General features: G+C 40.0%; 2 protein-coding genes and 1 pseudogene across 2 annotated transcripts; 1 reads left to right on the top strand and 2 right to left on the bottom strand.

Annotated features, from left to right (window-relative positions):
• Positions 1-1,922: 1,922 nt before the first annotated feature.
• On the bottom strand, positions 1,923-5,997 carry LOC146608869 (keratin, type I cytoskeletal 18-like; annotated as a pseudogene).
• A 359-nt stretch (positions 5,998-6,356) lies between these two features.
• LOC146608868 (intermediate filament protein ON3-like) lies at positions 6,357-9,663 on the top strand. Its single transcript, XM_085348766.1, has 9 exons — positions 6,357-6,515; positions 7,241-7,449; positions 7,554-7,614; positions 7,696-7,791; positions 7,931-8,095; positions 8,177-8,302; positions 8,404-8,624; positions 8,735-8,760; positions 9,452-9,663. The coding sequence occupies exons 1-9, from the start codon at positions 6,357-6,359 to the stop codon at positions 9,661-9,663; spliced, it is 1,275 nt and encodes a 424-aa protein (XP_085204892.1).
• Positions 9,664-16,180: 6,517 nt separating this feature from the next.
• Positions 16,181-17,206, bottom strand: LOC146608867 (G protein-coupled bile acid receptor 1-like). Its single transcript, XM_085348787.1, has one exon. It carries the CDS (start codon positions 17,204-17,206, stop codon positions 16,181-16,183), a length of 1,026 nt encoding a protein of 341 aa, XP_085204913.1.
• Between the last annotated feature and the right edge of the window lie 3,176 nt (positions 17,207-20,382).

The raw sequence follows: 20,382 nt of genomic DNA, 5'->3' as shown, positions 1-20,382 counted from the left end.
TGTAAACAGAATTGGTCCTAGCACTGAACCCTGTGGAACTCCATAATTAACCTCAGTGTGTGAAGAGGACTCTCCATTTACATGCACAAACTGGAGTCTATTAGATAGATATGATACAAACCACTTGTTGGTGAGTATTTTAGAAATTGCTAATCTACTGACATTTTTCCCAGACAACCAACTCTGGAGTTTACAGAGGATGGTCTGAACAACAGAAAATAAACACAGTGAGCTGCAAAATGTTGCTGCCAGAGGAGAACAGCCAGACTGCTTTGAGCTGAAATGAAGGCAGCAGTAATTCAAATAACCACTTGTTACAACCAAGGTATGCAGAAAAGCATCTCTGGATGTGGAGAAAATCACAACTAATGGGTGGGCTGCAGCAGAAGACCACACTGGGTTCCACTCCTGTTAGCTAAAAACATGAGTTACACAGGCTCCCCAAAACTGGAGTATGTCTGGTCTGATAAGTCTAGATTTAGTTTCAAACCTTCAAATAGTAGGTTGGTGTAAACAACATTAAAGCTTGGGTCCATTCAAGCTGCTGGGGATGGATAATGGTGCTTGGTACCTTTGCACTTCTGAGCTCTTAGCTCCAACTGAACATCCTTTAAACACCACGACCTACCTGAGAAATATTGTCCATTCTTTATGACCACAGTGCACCCATCTCCTGATCACTGCTTCCATCAGTCAACTCAAACTGCTTTCTTCAACATAATGACTTCACTTCAAAGCCAAGAAAACATCTTTGGGATGCGGTGGAACAGGAAATTCACATCATGGACGTGCAGCAGACAAACCGTAAGATGCTGGACCAGAATCTCTGACGATTTTTTCCAGCACCTTGTTCAATCTGTGCCACGAATAACTGAGGATGTTCTGAAGACACGAAAGGGGTCCAACCCAGTACTTCCAAGGTGTACTTAATAAAGCATAGAAATCTCTGCCTTTCATGAAACTTTTGGTTTATTATGATGTTTAAATGCAAACTTAAACATAAATTGTATCAAAGCTCTTGGTAATAAAAAGACTAAATGACTGCTCTTTTACAATATCAGTTTACATGATAGTAAATAAATGAAAACGGATACAGACGCACATATAAGTGAGTTTGTTTGAATTTGTATTCATAACACTGTTTTTGATGAATTTCTTTCAACCATCTATTTTTGTCACATCTGTTTTTACTATTTGTTCATCTAATTTCACAGATGAGATAGAGGGATACTTGTTAAGCAAACATTTGAAGGCAAATGGCTCTTAAATGTGAATATTTTGCTCTTTTTCTGTCCTACCTTATGGCAAACTGTATAAGCTTTGGGTTGAAGCATTGGTGGACTTTCTAAAAGACATTTGAGGATGTTTCTTGTTGCTAAAGCTATAGTGACTGGGCATATCTGAACATTAAGAGTTAAGGCGCCAAAAATGAACTTTTGTCTGTGAAGACTAAAGTTTTTATTTAAGACAAAAAAATAAATAAATGAATGAGAGGTAAAACTTGAGGGGGTAGGGACAAATAAGTAAATACTTCAGCCTACTCCTTTTCAAACAAATAATGGAATGATATTTTGTAATGATTGTGAAGGCACATGTTTGAAATGTTTGAAATAAAAATGAACTTTAGTCTGTGAAGATCAAACTTATGCCAATTTGTGATCCTCTTTTTCTGAGTGACTGCACTATCACTGCAGTAACTGCCAAGTAATTCATGTATGAAAGAATAAATCAATAAGACGCTGCTGAGCATTTGTCTTTCAAAACCACATCTTTTTATTTCATGCACAGCTGAGAACATAAACCACAACAGCACCTCAGAGTAACTTTACAGGTTTGACAGCACCAGTACAGAAGGCAGTTTTAATTTGCTGAACAGCAGAAAAAGAAAATAACCAAACTGAAAAAAAAGAAAGCATTTAAGATCAAGCTGTCACCACTTCACCCTCAGTTACGGGCTTTTCTTCTTCCTTTTCGGAATCAGAGGAGGAAGAAGAGGAGGAGGAGGAGGAGGAGGAGGAAGAAGAAGAGGAGGAGGAGGAAGAAGAGGAGGAGGAGGAATCCTTCTTAGTTTTGGACTTCTTGGACTTTTTAGATTTCTTCTTTTTAGCAGAGCTGCTGACTGCAGCCTCTTCCCTGCTACTAGCATTTGAGTCAGCCTGGATGGGGGGTTCCTCCTCCACTTCAGGAGCTTCTGGGGGGGGCTGATTGATTAGAGGGAGCGCTTTCTTGTTTTGCAACTACTTCTTGTTTTATTATTTCACCCTGTTCCGGAACGTCATCTTCTTTAGTTTGTTGCCCTGTAAACAAAAAGACATATTTTAGAGGTTACAAATATGCCTTTAGTCAGTTAGTTCCTGTTACCTGTTTATGAGTTTGCTGAGAATCAAAAATATTTGGTTTAATGGTGATTGATTAGCTTTTGAAAATAATTATTCATTGGATTAAGATGTAGAGTTAAAATATGGTGTTATTGCAATGGTCTAGTGCATTTTAGTGATGCGGCTAGCTTTAAAGAGGTAGTTTAGAAATGTTGGGAAATGTGCTTATTTTCTTCCTTGCTGATGCCTAATGCTAGTTAGTGTTGGCACCAAAAGTATCAGTGGGTGACACTATGAAAGCTTTTTTATGCTACTAAAAAAGAAAAAAGGTGAAGACTTTTGGTTAATATCTCCAAAGTTTTACTTAATGACTCAGTGATTTCAAGTTCAGTATTTTGAAATTTTGACCATTCAAATTTTCAGATTAGGAGTCTCAATTTTTTTAAAATAAATAACTCAAAATTTCAAATTTCAACTTTACTCAAACTTTGAGTTATGCATCCCAAAACTTTGACTAAACTTGAAATTTTAAATTAGGTATGTTGAAATTTCAAGTAAATAACTAAAATTTCAAATTTTCAGGTACAAAATCAATTCAACTCAGAATTTTGGTTAATATCTCAAAAAATCTGACTTAATATTCACATTTTGAAATTTTGATGACTCAAAATTTCAAGTTAGCTATCTCAACATTTTTGACATAATGCCTCAAAATATGAAGTTATGTATCTTGAAATTTCAATTTAATAACTTGAAATTTTGAATTGGCCAACTGAACATTAATCCAAATTTTGTGGAGGACTTTTTTATAGTAGCAGAAATCAGCTTCCATAGTACACAGCTATTTGTACACACACACACATATATACACACACACATATATGTATATATATATGTATGTATATGTATGAATGTATCTAAGTAGGTGATTCATTATTTTCTTTTTGCTAAGCTAAGTTAAGCTAACTGTCTGCTAGTTATACTTAAGGGACTAAAGTAAGACTTGTAACTACCTTCTCATCTAATTCTTGGCAAGAAAGTCAGTAAGCATACTTCCCAAAACTGTTAACTCAGCCCGCAGTGATGCGAAGGTAGCATTTAGATTTTTATTTTTGATTTACTATTTTTCTGTAATTTCCTATTTTTGTTCACATTTACAGTCCTAAAGGGAAGACAAGGGTCAGATTCTGGTATCTTTACTTTGTTTCCTGTTGGAGTGGAGTCATACCAAACTGAACGCATCATAGGCAGTAACTGACCCAAGTCTTGTTTAGCGATATGAATCTTGCTGATCAGGTCTCGGCACGTGGATGCGTGACAGACACGTTCATTGTGATTTAACTTTTTTTTTTCTTGGCAGATCCCAAACTTACCTTGCGGTATTGCATCGGTTAAAGCAAACTCTGCGCTGTCAGGGAAGAAAAGCATAAAGAGCTAACACACCAAGTGGGAAATAAGCACACAGTGCCAACATTCACATGGTGTTTTCCCTTAATGTTGAACCGTAAAACTACATTAGGTAAAGATTTGCAGGCTAAAAAAAGCCCTTACCAGGAAATTACAGACATTAAAACACAACGTGGTTTCACCTTAAAGCAACAATACAGGAAATATAAAGAGAATAGTGCCTCTGTTTTCATTCTGAACTACTTATTTTATAGCTATTTTGTTACCAACTGCCCTCGCCAGAAATGCTTTTAACAAATAATCAAATTTATTAAAGATTTATTTTCATTTTCTATAACTAACTGAATTAAATTAAACAAATGACAGCAGATCTAAAGATCTGGTTTCATATAAGATGTCAGTCCTTTGGGTAAAAGTGCTGTGTTTTACTTATTATGTATGGAGGTAAAGCACCACATGACTAAACAGACACTCTGTTCTGCCAGCTGGCAAACCTGTTTTATACCCGCAACAGGTTTAAAAGTAAACAGGATGCACCTGCCATCATCCTTACTTTTCAACATCATCAAATAAGCGAGAAAGAAGTTCTTGGTACTGTTCGAGTTCCTTCTCCAGCTTCAGCTTGACAGACAGCAGGTTTTTGTTGGCGTCTAGCTGCAGCTCCACCTGTTCCCTCACGTCTCCGAGGTCCTGCTGCAGCTTATGAATGATCTTGTTGGATGGCTCCAGGCGATGACCATACTCCATTTTGATGTTTCTCAGGGTTTGCTCCACAGTGCGCAGCTACCAATGAAAAACAAACCTTAAGAATACTCGATATTGATATTTTGTTCATGTTTTCTGTTTCTGTGTCAACCAAAGAGAAACGTCAATCTTGTCCTGATACTGAGATTGTGTTGCATGATTTTGTAATGTACTGCATTTGTACAGTCTTGTATTCACTCTTGTGCGCTTACCTTGTTGTTCTTGGTCTGAATCTGAATTTCCAAAGTTTGCTTCTGTTTCTGGAGATCTTTGAGCTCATTCTTTCCAGACTCCAAGGCCTCAGTATTCTGGGCCTCTTCCACCTTGATGGTTTCAAACTGGGGGAGAAATAATATGATGAAAACAGTGAGAGAAACTGAGACAAGGAAGCACATCATTCCCAGCTTTAATCTTCCATACCTTGTCTTTGTACCATTCATCTGCCTCCTTCAGGTTCTTCTCAGCCACTTTCTCATAATGTCTGCGGACATTCTGGACAACGTCACTCAGGTTGTTGTCCTGGGACTTAATCTCCACTGTCACATCTGAGTCCTTGATCTTCTCAAGCAGAGAATCAACCTCCTGCAAGACAAACACAAGTTACAAGTTTCACACAATACAGCACTGAGCGTGTGACTTTTAACATGCTGGTTTTCCTCCTTACTTTCTTGTGTTCCGTCTTGAGACGCTCAAGCTCATCATTAACCATTTTGATCTCTTCCATCGTCTGGTCGCAGCTCAGTTTGGTATCATCTTTGGCCCTCTTCAGATCCTCCAGGTCCTTTTCTAATTCTTTGCATGCCTTATTCTCATCATCCAGCCTGCATCAACAGAAGGAGCCTGGCTTCAAACTTCACAAACGCTACAAATGCTATGTTGCTGTTACAAATTTGTCGTTTATTTTCTGAGCCCTTGCCTGGACGGCATTCACACTCACTTGTTCTTGAAGTCTTCATTTGCCAGTCTGCTGTTATCAATCTGCAGCAGCAGCTTTGCATTGTCATCTGTGATGTCTTTGATCTGATCAAATAAGGATATGCATTAATAGTTAGAATTTAAGATTACATTAAAGAAAGTATAGTCAGAAATTTATTTGCATGTTAATTCCAAGAATGAAAGAAAGAAAGAAAGAAATCTGACCCACCTCCCTTTTGAGGTTATCCAGGGGTTTCAGGATTCCATCCCAATCACGCCCCTCGGGTACTTTCCTCTTGGCCAGGATGTCGTCGATCTCTTTCTGCAGATCGTTGTTCTCCTCCTGAAGCTGCTTCACTCTGTTCAGGTAGCCGGACAGCCGATTGTTCAGGGTCCGCAGTGTCTGCTTGTCGTCACCGGGAGCGACGAGAGTTTCCGGGGCGCTCGGAGCCTGGGAGGCTACGGGCTTGGCAGCAGCTTTATGGATGGGAGCCGAATCTTTTTCTGTCTGGTTGCCCAGCACTTTGCGCAGCCCATCCAGGGTCGACACGGACGCCTTGGCACCCCTTCCCCCGGCTCCACCAAACATGCTGGCAGCGCTGTTTGAAGGCATGATGATCGCTGCTGGATGAAAGAGTGAGAGAGAGCAGACACTGACACCGAGCGTCTAAGGCGCCTGATGGAGGATGCAGGTAGTTCTTATACTTGTTTTTTCGCACGAATCCGCCCCCCAGAGACGCCATTGGCCCCGGTGCTCCTGGACAGACTGGTTTAGAGTCGAAATTCAAGTATTTCACGTTGACCTTTCCATTTAATATCGCACTTGTCCTCTCGTGATTGGACGCACGCAGAGTTTGGGGCAGGTGAGGGGTTGTACCTGTCCACCTATAAAGAAGGTGATCTGCAGGGCTGCAGGCGCCTTCTCCCCTCACCTGTTCAGCCACACTCCAGCTCTTCGCTTCAAGCTTCAGTATGTCCAAACCAAGAGACTACAGCAGCCAGTCCTACTCCCCCAGCAGCAAGAAGCCGCTCAGAAGCGTCCCGACCGACAGAGTCGATTCATCGGGAAAATCCAAAGAGAAGAACGAATTGGTTGGACTCAATGACAAGTTCGTCGCGCTCATTGAAAAGGTTTATTATTATTATTATTATTATTATTATTATTATTATTATTATTATTATTATTGTTGTTGTTGTTGTTGTTATTGTTATTGTTATTGTTATTATTATTGGGTTGTTGTTTTTGTCTTTCTTGTTGTTCTTATTTGTCATAGTGCAACCTTTTGGTTTATAATGACATGCCAAAAAATGCTTAACTGGGTAACAACAGTTGAATAATAAGTAAATAAATCCAAATCTGATGAATAAGCAGAGACAGAATAAATAAATTACGCGCACACACAAAAACATCCTGTTTATTTGTCCTCCGTCTTCGAGGATTATGTTTTTTGTTATATTTAAATGTTACAAGTCTGCGTCTGCGCGCTTTGTTTTTTACATTTTAATTATCATTAATTTTTGGATTTTTCACTTATAATTATTTTTCTTTTTAAGTGCTTTTACTGCGATTTGAAAAAGTGCAAATGGCCCATGAATAGTGTTTCCTGTCGGCTCAAACCAATTATGTTACCGGAGGCCACAAAAAACAAGTCTATCTGCAGTTCATTTTCTTCATATGCACATAATCAGAGATAGGCCTGCACGTAGGATGCCACCTTGTGGAAAAATGAGAAAACGTCAACGTCTAAGGTCAGCAGTGAGTCGCCATTATCACGTGCAGTATGGAGATTAAGGATTCCACAGAGACACATTGTTGTGATGCATTCCTACCCATGTTGTCTGTCTGTGTCTTGTAGGTGAAAAACCTGGAGAATGAGAAGAGAAGACTTGAGACAAAGCTGAAGATCCTCAGGGAGCAGGAGGACTACAACGGGAAGGTTGAGTATCTTGTGAAGCAGCTGGAGAACGAGCTGGAGCAGCAGATTGAAAGCTTGAAATCCGACCAGAACAAACTGCAGCCTGAGCTGCAGGAGATCCAGGACGAGGTGGAAAATACCAAGGAAAGGTCAGCAAATCACAGGGCGGCTGATTTTACTGAACATGTTGATTGTTGCAATAAAACTTGTAACTTCATCAGTTTTTCACCTTTTTATTTGGAATTGGTTTCAGGTATGAAGACCAGTTGCACAAGAGAGGTGACCTTGAGAACGACTTTATTGTGTCTAAAAAGGTACTGTGAGCTTTAAAGTTTTATTCATCACTGTGTCGTCACTGGAGGCACATGTATGTATATTTAATGTGTGTGTTACAGGAAGTAGACGAAGGCCACTTGGAGGCAGTAGCTCTGGCTGTGGATCTTGAGGACCTGATGAGAACAATGGCCTTCCTCAGGCTCGCATTTGATGAGGTAATGAAAGTGATGAAAATCCAGTTGGTGAATTAACAGTATTGGTAATTACAAATGACAGGTGGTCTAATAAATTTGGTGTGTGGGTCTTTTTCTTTGTCTCCACAATAACTCACTGTCTCCATGTCTGCCCCTGCAGGAGATCAAGGAGCTGGAGTCACGCATCCAGAACAAAACAGTGGTCCTACAGGACAACACCAGACGTTCTCTGGACATGGACCAGTTCATCAAGGCCGTTGAGAATCAATATGCTACCATGGCTACCCGCACCAGGGAAGAGGCTGAGCAGTGGAACCAGAGAAAAGTATTTTTCTATGATTGCTTATATGACATTCAGTCTTATCGCAGATGTTTTGAGTATTTGACCTCCCTGTTCCCACTTTAGATGGAATCTCTGGTCCAAACTGTAGGAGAGCGCGAGCAAGAAGTGCGTGACATAAAGAGGGAGATTTCAGACTTGCTGCGTCTCATCCAGAGGCTTACAGCAGACCTGGAGAGTCTCAGAAGGAAGGTTGGTTCCCCTTAGATACATTATTTGGACAGTATTTAGTCAGCACGCATGTTGTCCATCTAGTCACTGCTGATGTTATCTTATCTCTGTTTTCCCATCAGGAAGAGGCCCTCATGAATGACCTGGATGATGCTAGAAAAGAGGGTGAGGAAAATCTCAACAAGGCCCGGGAAAATATCGCTCTGCTGGAAGATTGTTTGAAGCGGGCCAGGCAGGACTTGGCTTCACTGATCCGTGATCACCAAGAGCTGCTGAACATCAAGCTGGCCATGGACATCGAGATCAACACCTACAAAAAGCTGCTGGAGGGCGAGGAGCAGAGGTATGTAAGCAGAGGGAGCATCGAAAAACCAAAGAGAAAAAATAATAATAAAATACCGTATTATCTAAATGTAGTGCTTGTACTAATATCTGTGTCTGCTCTATCTCCAGAATGAGCTACCTAACGCGCCAATCAGGTGAGAACCTTTGTTGTCTACTGACACATAAGTGTATACATTTTTATTCTTTATTTTACTAATTCTGTACAAATTTCCCTTTAATAAAATCAAAAATCTATATCTTCTAAAGACAGTGGTTCCCAATAGTTGTGGCTCAGGATCCCTTATCGTGTTCTTTACTCAGGAATAGTTGAGTGAAAATATGAGTGATGATTTTATTCGTCCTTTTTTTTAGTGTGAATATTGTTGGTGCTAAAATTGCAAAAACGGAGTTCTGACACTTGCAGAATATTGTCCTCCAAGCCCCAGTGTGGGATCTGAGCTCTAGCTTCAAAACCACTGAATATAAAGTGATTCATTTCTTTCTAATAAACCACTAACAAAGCTTTGTCATCCAATAATGCATTACTGCTGATCAATGTGACTATTTCACGTGTCCAAAAAGGCCTCAATTTTGGTCATCCAGTAAACCAGTGATGTCAGTAGAAACCAACAGAGAGAGTTAAATAAAGCAAAACGTTAACACATAAAAAAAGATCAATCTAAATTGAAAAATCAATCAAAAGCGAGCCAAACCAGTAACATCCATTTCACACATATCAGCATTCTCATGCTTGATTAATTTTTTTCATCCTACTAAAATCAAACCTCTTTTTTGCTCAGATTTCTAAAAACAAACCAACCAATCCAAGTCCTTACTTGCACGCAGACGTTCACCTGCCGCCGACGCGATACGTGCCAGCCAAACCGAAAGCCACCGAACCCACCCCTGTCCGGGATATCGCCGTCACCACGCCCACCATTGCACCAGACACCACTATTGTCCCACCAGTGTCCCCTGCCACCAAGAAGCGCCTGTTGATCCGGTTGGAAGTGGAAGAAGGCAAACTTGTGTCTGAAAGTTACCAGTACACTGACTGATTGACTGGGACTGTCTGTCATGCCTCTGTCTGCAGCGTTAGAGTATGTCAGCTCAATCAGTCAGAGTCACCGATGGGGCTTTAAGCCTGTCCCAGCTGACATGGTGCCAGAAGAAGTGTGCCTGAGCTGGTCCAATCCATCACAGGCCGATATCCGCAAACTGTGAATCAATGTGAATGAAAATGTGAAACTAATTCAAACGAAGTTAAATTTATTTAAATTAAATATCCAGATTTTTTTAAATTTGTTTTTTATATATAATAATCTTTTTTAGTTTGTGTGCTTTCTGGAAGAGTGAGCAGTAACAGCAGCTTCCCGGCAGGTTGAACGTTTGCCTAAAAATTGTGCGTGAATGTGTTCGTGTCAAGCAGTGTTTCTGGAAATGTTTTCTTTTCTTTGTTCGCATTCGTAAAGGCTTGTGGTGCTCCATTGTAGTTTTTGTTTTTTCTATTTCTCTTAAACATTTGTGAGCGAAATAGGAATCGGGCAGCTCTCTGTAAAAACACTGCAAAGGTTTCTCAGCGACATCAGCAGCAAAATAAGGAACTTGGAGGTTTAAAGGTGCAATTAAAGGAGTGGAGAGGACATATATGCATACGTTTCTTCATAGAGTGACAACAGGGCTTGGAATGGCTTTTCATGCAAAAACAAATCAGAATATTTCAGTGGTGCTGTAAGCTGTGCATCTTTACACAATGCTGCAAAGGGATGTTTTTTCTTATGTGTGTGGGACTTCTTACCTCAGCTTATGCCAAAGTGACATCTATCATTTGGGTGAATGTGTGCAGCGCAATAGCAATAAAATAATTCATGAAGCAAAAATGATTAATGTGTCTGCTGTCTTAATTTCATACTTACTAAGGCACAAAATTATATAAACATATATCCAACCCAAATTCTGGAATTAACCAAGGAATGATCTATTATCAGTGCAGTGATTCATATGTTTCAGCTGACAACAGGTGGTTTACTAGCTGGGCCCACGTCCTCATTTTAGGTTTGACAGCGTTTTGTAGTAGATAAAGGCGAGTGGCTTAAACATGAATTGATCTGCGGTTTGGCCTAACAGCTATTCAACACAGTAATAAAACCTGGAAGGATAATGGTGAAGAATCATCTGTGAGACAGAGATTTGATTAAATCAAATTGTAAGAAATCAACAGTAGAATTCAAAGTTTGGTTTAATAGTGAATGTAAGAACATTTTCATGCAATGTACGGCCTTAAGAAAACACTTATCAGTGAAGCCAATGAGAAGGTTTCAGTTTAGGGAACATAAATATTGGCGTTGGGAGCAGTGGAAAAAAGTTGTTGCCTGATGAGTCGGTTCAGAAGAAAAGTGACCAGTAACGCCTACCAGGCAATCCTGTAGGGGCACTGGGGCAACTACCTTTTTTGGGGGGCACCTTGCCCTCTGACTCCTGTGGATATTCATCAGCCTGAGCTATTTAAAATGAATCATGTCCAACTTATGAACAAACATCTTTTGAAAGCTGCGACAGGGTCTCTACATTCACGTTGGAGCATTAGCAGACCCACAGAGCCACATTAATGAGACATAATGTCACATCCCTGGCATTGTGTTGTCTTTGTTCTGCTACTCCAGGTTTCTAGTTTCCTTATTTCGTGATTTCGTGTCTCTTCTCTGTTCTGCGTTTCTGTCCTTGTTATAGTTTCTGCATCAGAGTGCCTTCAGTCCTCACTTTTCAATTATCTTTTCATTTCTTCCTGTTTCACACTGTGGGTTTGTCGTCTCGTGTTTCGGTTTTGCTTCCTGGTTTTTGTTTCCCTGCTGTGGGATCATCTGCTCTGCCGTCAAGTACATTTTACCTTTACTCGTGTTACCTTCGTCTAATATGTAAGTTTGTCTGATCATGTGAAACATTTAGGTTTAACAAATATACAAAAATAGGAGATCAGAAAAGCAGCAAACACTTTTTCACACCACTGCATATCGCTGGGCTCAGTCTGCACCTGGGTCCTCTCATTCTTCAATGACAGAAAATTTATAAGGGTCTCAGCAAATGTGTTGTTTACTATAATATCAAACTACTTATTAATAGTTTGACATTATATTTATAAAATCTCCAGACCAGAGATGTCAAACTCATCTTACATCATACACAGCCTACTTTCCACTTTAGTGGGCCAGACCAGCAAAACTCCCTTTCCCGCAGTGTAAAGATGTTTAACTACACATTTAATCTAATTTAATATCAGAAAAAGAATTGCAATTTTAACAGGAGGTCTTGGTTTTTCTACATGATAAAGAAATGCTGCTGTAGTTAATGAAAACAATCTATCAGTACACATAAATAGATGTGTAAACTTACAGAAAAGGTTCTGGTAGCGTACTAACCAGGCGCTCCTGCAATTACAATTACAGAAGAGTAATTCATGTTTAATAAATCAGAATAAAAAATATTACTATTATAGAAACCTCGGTTTTATTGTTTATCTGTAACGTTGGTATAGTATGAATGGTTATGGAGGAGATCTTTATCAGCAGGAGAAGCTGTAAAAACACTGAACATACAGGTAAAAGTCCAAAATGTGTGCCCTTGTTTACATTTTCCAAAGATGACCAGTGGGCTGGATTTAAGTCTTTGCCAGGATAATTCTGATTCTGGCCCTCGGGCCTTATGTTTGACACCCTTGATTTAGACACATTTAAAGCCCGGTGCATATGTTAGACGAATATATCAGCAGGTCTCCAGCTGATTAAGATAAAAGTGAGTCTTTAGCAGATTAGCTGGAGCCCAGCAGTCCCTGTTCCCTCCTTCCCCTCCCGGTTCTCCTCTGTCTTTTTGATTCATATGTACATGATATTCCAGTCTACATAACCACTGGAATATCCATTGGAACATGGCTTAGCAAGGCACCTTCCCTCGACTCTGGCTTTACAAATGTCAGTTCAGTTCAACCTTCCACTTAATTTGATTTGAGTCTCTTTTCCACCCGCATACTGTTTGCAGACATTTAAAACCCCATTCTGATTGACTGGGGAATCAAGCACCGCGTGTTCTGTTTAATCAAGCCTCAAATACAAAGCTCGTTTCCCCTGGATGGATCTAGAGGCAGCAGATGTTTCTCGTGCCACCTTTTTAAAAGGATTCACTACTTGCAATGATTTGTCTCATAAAACAGAAACCAGAATGTTGTAGTTTTGTGGATTTTTATGTAATAATGATTTTTTTCTTATTATTTTCACCACGTGTCTCTCCCCTGTGTGTTTCTGTATTACAGACCCATCTCCCCTCTTGAGCTTGCATACCAGTACATAGATAAATACTGGTGAGGGAAGTAGCAAATATTACGGGGGAGGGGTGCCAGATGGAAAAAACTACAATTTGATGTCCAGAGCGAGCATTACAATGAGCTATGAAATGTACATCTGACACAAGGACATTTCAACAAACCTGCAATTAGATTGTGTTAGAGAAGATTTACACCCAGCTGTGATATTCTGCAGGCACTCACTGTTTGCAGTAATACAATTCAAATAAACAGCATACTCGATAAACATCAGTGTGTTAGTAAGCTGACATTAGCAGTTGTACCAAAGTGGTCGTGTCTAATTAGCTTTAAGGTTGCCAGCAATTTCTTGAGACCAACAAGAGATGGTGGTCTTTGACTTGCAACATGGTGATAATTCTCTATTTTAAATCCTCCTCTGAGTCATGCCAACGGGATTTAAGTTAGCCATTTATATTTTTTTCCAGGGCTAACAAATAGAGCCAATAAGGAAGAACTAATAATTGCAATGGCAAAAACCTGTCAGTCCCCATAGACTCCCATGTTAAAATTTCCAGAGCTCCAGCAGAAAAAATAAATCAGATTTTGCAGGCATTATGGACACGTGACACTGTCAGGCCAAGTGAATATGCCTAGACACACAATCCTGACCATCTGTGTGTCTAGGGCTAGTCCTGACCATCAAGCAATCACCGGTTGCTAGGGGAGAATTTATATTTTATGGCCAGTTGACAAGTGGTGTCTGGAGGTTGTTGGCAATAAATCTGAAGACAAGTGCTAAAGCCACTATGCAAAAAATGTGTGAGATGTTGTTTGCTGTTGCTGTGTGAAATTGGCCACAAAGAAGTATACAGTACTGTACCAAAAGCCTTCTTGCAATTACTTTGGTCACTAATAGGTCGCCAGAAATTCGAATTGTCTGCAAAGCACCTGCCAGGTACTCTCCGAGCACTAGTAGAATTGCAAAAAGTAAGACAAATGGGAAATGGAGACTATTTGCATTCAAGTAAAAGTTACACCTCATGTGGGCTCCAGCACTGAGGCAGAATATTTATTTTGAAAGCAAATGATTACTGTTTCCAGTTTTCATTAAACCTTTTTGAGTTTCACTACTGTTCGGCTAGTAGTTAGTGAGGCTTTGCATACAAGTAACAAGGTTTGTGGTGCAGCACCCTGAATGGAAGAGTCGCGTCATCTCCATTCACTCCAATGGACCATTTTTTACAACAACAGTGGACCGTGGAGCCTCACAATAGTGCCAGAGGTTAGCAACATACGCTGGCCGTACCATCAAAATATAGCTGCACAGAAGATTGGGATATACTTTTTAAAGGTAAGATGTTTAAAAGTAAAATTCCATGCTGTCAGTACACTCTGATAAAATTAACTTGTGCCATACAATGCATGCCTAATATATTGGTAGGTCTACCAAAACATTAGGAGATTTAGATGCTGTAAAAATCGACGACCTGTCACTTGATTTAAATTTGCTGCGAAGCACAGCTGGAACTATTTGAAGTCTCCTTGTATCACATGACAATTCTAACCATAACCTCTCTGACACAGCTTACTCAATGGCTCTACCTCTGTTACCAGTTTTACCTAGTGATTGCTAGCAATCTTGAAGAACCACTTGGCAACCAGTTAGAAAATTCTATGTTTCTGACGACTTGACAGATGATTGATCAATAAGTTCATTATGTCATGAGAGACAACTACAAGGTTGAGACAATTTTGACAAACAGCTACATGCAGCTACATGCTAGCTGTGTGCTAGGCTACAGCTAATTTGAATAACAAAACTGAACCACAATGCTGTTGGAACATTTTTAAAAGGAACTATCTGAGAAATAATTTGCTGTACTAACACCCCATCCAAGAAGTTTGTTCTTGAGTTTTGGTGAGTGAATTTGCTGCACTTATTTTAGTGAATATATGTATCTGTGTGTTGGACCTGTAAAGTCTACGATTCACCTTACTTACCAAATTTGCTAGCCTTAGTTGATAACCTAGCAAACCACAATCTCGCTCAAAAATGTTTTCTTCTGTATGGAAAAATGTGCATCTTTTAGCGATTTTTTATTATTAATGCTGAAAGACACCAGTCGCTTAAGGTTAGGAAAATTCAGAATACTTTAAGAATATAATGGAATTGTACCAATTTAGAAAGTCCAAGCAGAACACCAAAAACTGTTTGTCCAAAATGCACGTAAAAGGCTTTCAGAGGAAATGTTTATTCTAAAGTTCTAAGAGGTAACGTAAGAGGTTCACCTATAGTTTCATTTACATAAGCAGAACATATTTGTACATGCACAAAAACTAAGATTTCTATAAAAAACACAGAGTCATTGTCTTTATATTAGTAGTGCCTTACTTCTGTGTCATTCTAAACTGCATAAAATACTAAAAAGCGGATGTATTTCTGGGTGAAAAGTTACCTTCTTCATCTTTGTGAGCTCAATTTGTAATATTTAACATAAGTCAATTTAAATACCAGTGGAAAAATCTGTGAAAAGTTATCAAATGAGGATAGTTTTCTCTTTTAAAAAAAAGAAAAAAAGTCCTGCAAAATGTCTATTACAGACTAGGTCCTTTGTTTTCAAGATGGTTAAAATTCCTTCCAGAACTTAATCTGCAGAATAGCAAAACTGAGCACTTTATTCACTTTTATACTTCTTTATTCTTATTTGGTTCCAGTCTTCATCTTTCTAGTTACCTTTGCTAATATGGATATGCCTAACAATGGTAAACTTTAAGAAACTGACACTTCAAAACCTAGAAGTAATAGTGGTAGAACATTAGGGGACTTTTATTTTATAAAACACTGATAAATAAGTGTCCACGTGAAATGGTAAACGGCCTGTATTTGTATAGCGCTTTACTCGTCCCTAAGGACCCCAAAGCACTTTACACATCCAGTCATCCACCCATTCACACACACATTCACACACAGGTGATGGCAGCTACATTGTAGCCACAGCCACCCTGGGGCGCACTGACAGAGGCGAGGCTGCCGGACACTGGCGCCACCTGGCCCTCTGACCACCACCAGTAGGCAACGGGTGAAGTGTCTTGCCTGAGGACTGTCCAAGCCGGAGCTCGAACCAGCAACCTTCCAATTGCAAGGCAAACTCCCAACTCTTGAGCCACGATCGCCCTCTAGTAGATGTGGGGGGGTTTTCTGCTGTAGAGCCATATTTCTTATTTCTCTTTCAGCTTTCTGTAGAATATATTGATAAATATTTAGATAAACCAGTATCATTTCAGACTGTGGCTTCCTCTGATGCCTGTGTCCTTGGCCTCCACCTGTCTCTGAGTTTCTGGAGAAGTTTTAACGCAGGTTCTGTGTATTGCCTGTTGGCCAAGCCCAGCACAATCGGCACTACAGCCATGCTTCCGATACCAGTGCAGGACAGCACAATGTGAGTGGTAGAACTCCGCTTGGGGTCGCTGACCACCAGTGCTATGGAGACATGCATGTAAATGAGGTAGGGAACCCAGCAGGCGAGAAAAGTCAGCGACACTGCTACCACGCAGCGCGTGTACCGCAGGTTCAGCTTTTGCTCCTGGTCAGAGGCCTGACTTCCTCGCTCCACCGAACGATGGAGGCGGCATATGTCCTTCAGCTGGCCTCGGGTGATCCACAAAACATGGCCGGTCATGGCGGCGATGGCCAGAATAGCAGGTAAAACAAGTCCATACACCTCCAGGAAGATAAATGCATTGGGGAACACCCTCCTGTACGAGCAACAGCTGGTTGTATTTGCTAAGCAGTTTGAAAATGCCGTTAAATTTTGGGTACTTTTGCAGCAACTGTTAAAATCTGACCCTGTCCAGTTATTCCAGCCAAAGGCAGGTAGAGATGCATACAAAAGTGCCGGAGTCCACACCACAAGCAGCGTTAAGGGAAAACTGCGATGCATCCACAGGTTACTGTAATGCAAGGGGTCAATAATGCATATGTAGCGCTCATAGTGAACCATTACCAGGTTGAAGAGGAACGCCAAGAAGAGGAAATTTGGGAACACGTGAGCCACCAGACAGGAGCTAAAACTTAAATGCCTGTTTAGACCCATCAGCGGTATGAACGGCAGTGCCACGCCCGTACACAAGTCGGCTACTAACAGGCTGAGGAAGAAGTAGTTGGGCGTGTTGTGGAGTTGGCGGTTCCAGGAGATGCCCAAGATGATGACGAGGTTGGCCAGGATGATGGAGGTCGACAGGGGAATGGTGATGATGTAGATGAGTTGCTCTTCAGAGAGCAGAACATAGGAGTCGTCAGAGTCCATCGTTAGTCTTTATAAACAGATATCTGCATATGAATATGCAGACTCTGTCAGCAGGGGAAAAGATTTTCGGTATAAGCTGCTCGTAGTTTGAATATCACTGACCAGTCTTGTGTAAGCAGGACTGGATTGCTTTCAATTAAACAGTCCACTAGGAGACCAATGTCAAAACCACCTCTTATCATATATCAGCAAGTTAGCATTTTAAGCTTAATTCACACTGAGAGTTTGCCCCATGAGGTTTACTCAAACTAGCTAACGGTTCCCAGATTGACCGATTGTAGGTGACTTCCTTCAACTTCCTCTCATCTGCAGCCACCCTGTCAAGGTACCCTATAAGGAATGAGAAACAATGATAGTATAAGCAGAGGAGACCACAAAAACTGAAAAAAAAAAGGTTAGACGTGAGAGTTACATGTCTGATGTAAGTTAAGTCTGATGTCTGGAGTACATGCGTCTGTTATTTGTGGAGAAGCATAAGGAGGCTTGAAAAGGGAAAGAAATGCAGGTGAATAAAGATCAATTATTAACAATTTGGTTCCTTTTCTGGTTTCAGAACAGGAAGAGAATGATGCCTGAGCACTGAGTAGATAAGGATTAACTGTAAAAAAGTGTAAGACCTACTAGAAACAACATAAAATAAGTTCAAAAGCAAAACTAACCAGAATTTGACCTATGATAACAATAAACAACAGCCATGCCTTGTTAGTCTTGCACAACAGTGTATTGTAAGAAAAATGATTTAAAAGTTTCCCATTTGTTTTACAGGGACACAATTTTAGTGCCTTAAAGCAAGACTATGTGTCTTAAACTTTTGAAGTAAGACCTAAAAGTTATTTCAAGCTTTTAACCAGGTCATTTGAGCCTACGTGGTCACCACAAACCTCCAGAGGCAACTCGGGCCTACTGCAAATAATGAGGTAAAATTGAAATTGATTTATTCCCTCTATGGAGGGCCGATGAGGAATTTGGTCTTAAGGACCAAGGAAAAGTCGGAACGCCTCCAGAGCTAAAACAGACTGAATGAAAATCTAAGCACATTTCAATCAGATGAAGTTGACAAGAAAGTGACAAAGTGGAAAAGGAAATTAGCGTGAGTACACGCTGTGCACATTCAGCGCGCTTGCTATTTATATTCAGATCTAGAGATCGCATTTTTCTCTCGTATGAGTGAGCAGCTGAGTTAGACGGGCAGTCCGACAAAAAAAACCTCACTCACAGCAAGTTAAATGAGCAAGAAAAACGGCGACAGCTGTAGCCTGCAACGCTGGATACGAGGCACATGTCATTTAATAATTCATCAGCTGGGACTCTGCAGTTACAACAGCTTTTGTGTGTATTATAATTCACAGAGTGATGCATATCCTGTCACAGTTAGTTTATAGTCAGGGGGAAATGTGCAGATTCTCACAGTGACCTACAATAAACCACACCTATGTGCTGCACGCATGTTTTATATCACCTGGTTTAAATCCTTTGAAAATAAAAGTTTTATAGCCGTTCAAAGCAGAAGCATTTTCTATAACCGTCCAACACTTTTTACACTGTGATGCACTTTATGTCTGACACGTGAATGTTTCCAGCATTCACATACATGTAAAAAACTCGGTGATGGGACTTTAATGGTATCAAAGTCCTGTTACAGTCTTAGCAAACAGTCTTTAAAAGCTCTTAAAAGGCGAATACACAAAAACACATTGATTTTTTTTTAACAACATCGCCTTAATGTGTTGCTTTCTGAGAAGCTTTGAGGGCTTCTTGAAATTATTTTTCAAGTCATTTTCCAGAGCTTTAAAAAGTGCTCGGGAGCAAAGCCAGTCATGCACAAAATAAAACTGTGTTGTTTTAAACTGTAGATTTTTAATGGAGAAAAATATTAGATCACATCAGAGCAGCACTGTCAGCAAATAACATGTCAGTGCATAAAATATGTTTCTGAAACAACAAAAACAAAAGCATCAATAAAGCCTTTACCTTTTTGTGATGAATAGTCCAGTCACGTATGTTTGTGAGGAGAATTTAAAAGTCCACTCTCTTCTTCTGGTAACTTATTATTTCTCCTTCGTATCATCCCCAGCAGCTATAAACACTAACGAGATCCACCATAAACTACTTTCTTTACCCTTTAAGATCTCTTCAGTGAACCTGACCCCAGCAGCCTTTGCAAAACCTAACCACAAACTAAAAAAGAGGCAGAGTGAGCAGCCAAGTGTGTGGCTTCCTCTCTGATACTTTAAAGGGGAAGTGCCCTCTAAAAGGAGGAGGCGGCAGTTATGCTAAAAGTGTCTTTTCCTGAGGCGGAGCTGCTGAGGATGAGGCCCCAGAGCCCACTAACCGTTGACCAACTAATTCAATTTTTTGTTGGCCCTTACATTAATCAGCCCAGATATTTTGCTCCACTGTTCATGAATGAAAGAGGATAACACTGTTATCACTGCAACCTTAAAAAGATAAGAACATTCCAGGTTACTATCAGCCGGCATGGCATGTGAACCACCTCCATTTTTCCATTTCAGCTAAAGCAAATAAGGAAATTAAATCAGTTTCTTTTATATATCAATGTATAACTTTATACATCTCACTTTTATTTTTTGACATACACCTGGATTATCTCTTCGTGCTTTGTGATACTCTTTAATTAAATAACCTGCAGTTAGCAGAATAACAGAAATCTGTTTTTTAATATTATTATTATTTAATATTTATGTGCTTTAAAAAGACGCTCTATCTATATGATTGAGATCTGGTAATTGTGGAGGTCATTTGATTATACTGAAATCTTTTTCATGTTGAAGAAACCAGTTTGGGATCATCTGAGCTTTGAGACATGGCACGTTATCCAGTGGAAGTCATTAAGACTGTGGTCATCAGTATTACTCAGGTGGGCTGTGGCACAGTTGATACTAATGGGTCACAAGCATGCAGGGAATATATCACTGCACCATTACATCTGCAGTTATCTGGATGGAGTCATACTTAGAAGATGTTTTTACCAAATCTGAATGTCACAGCAAAACCTCATCAGCCCATGGATCGTTTTTTTGGTCCTCTGTCGACCAATTTTGACGAGCCTGCGTATAATTGTATAATTGTATCATCAGATTCTTGCATTTACCTGACAGGAGTGGTAAGTAGTGTGGTCCACTGTTTGCTGTTGTAGCCCATCTGTTTCAAGATTT

The sequence above is a fragment of the Diplotaxodon limnothrissa genome, linkage group LG23 (assembly GCF_057381915.1).
Source record: "Diplotaxodon limnothrissa isolate DT_005_m linkage group LG23, D_limnothrissa_male_GT1.1, whole genome shotgun sequence".
NCBI classification, from domain to species: domain Eukaryota; kingdom Metazoa; phylum Chordata; class Actinopteri; order Cichliformes; family Cichlidae; genus Diplotaxodon; species Diplotaxodon limnothrissa.
The sequence above is the reverse complement of the archived record's forward strand: the minus strand, read 5'-3'. Positions and strand labels throughout refer to the sequence as shown.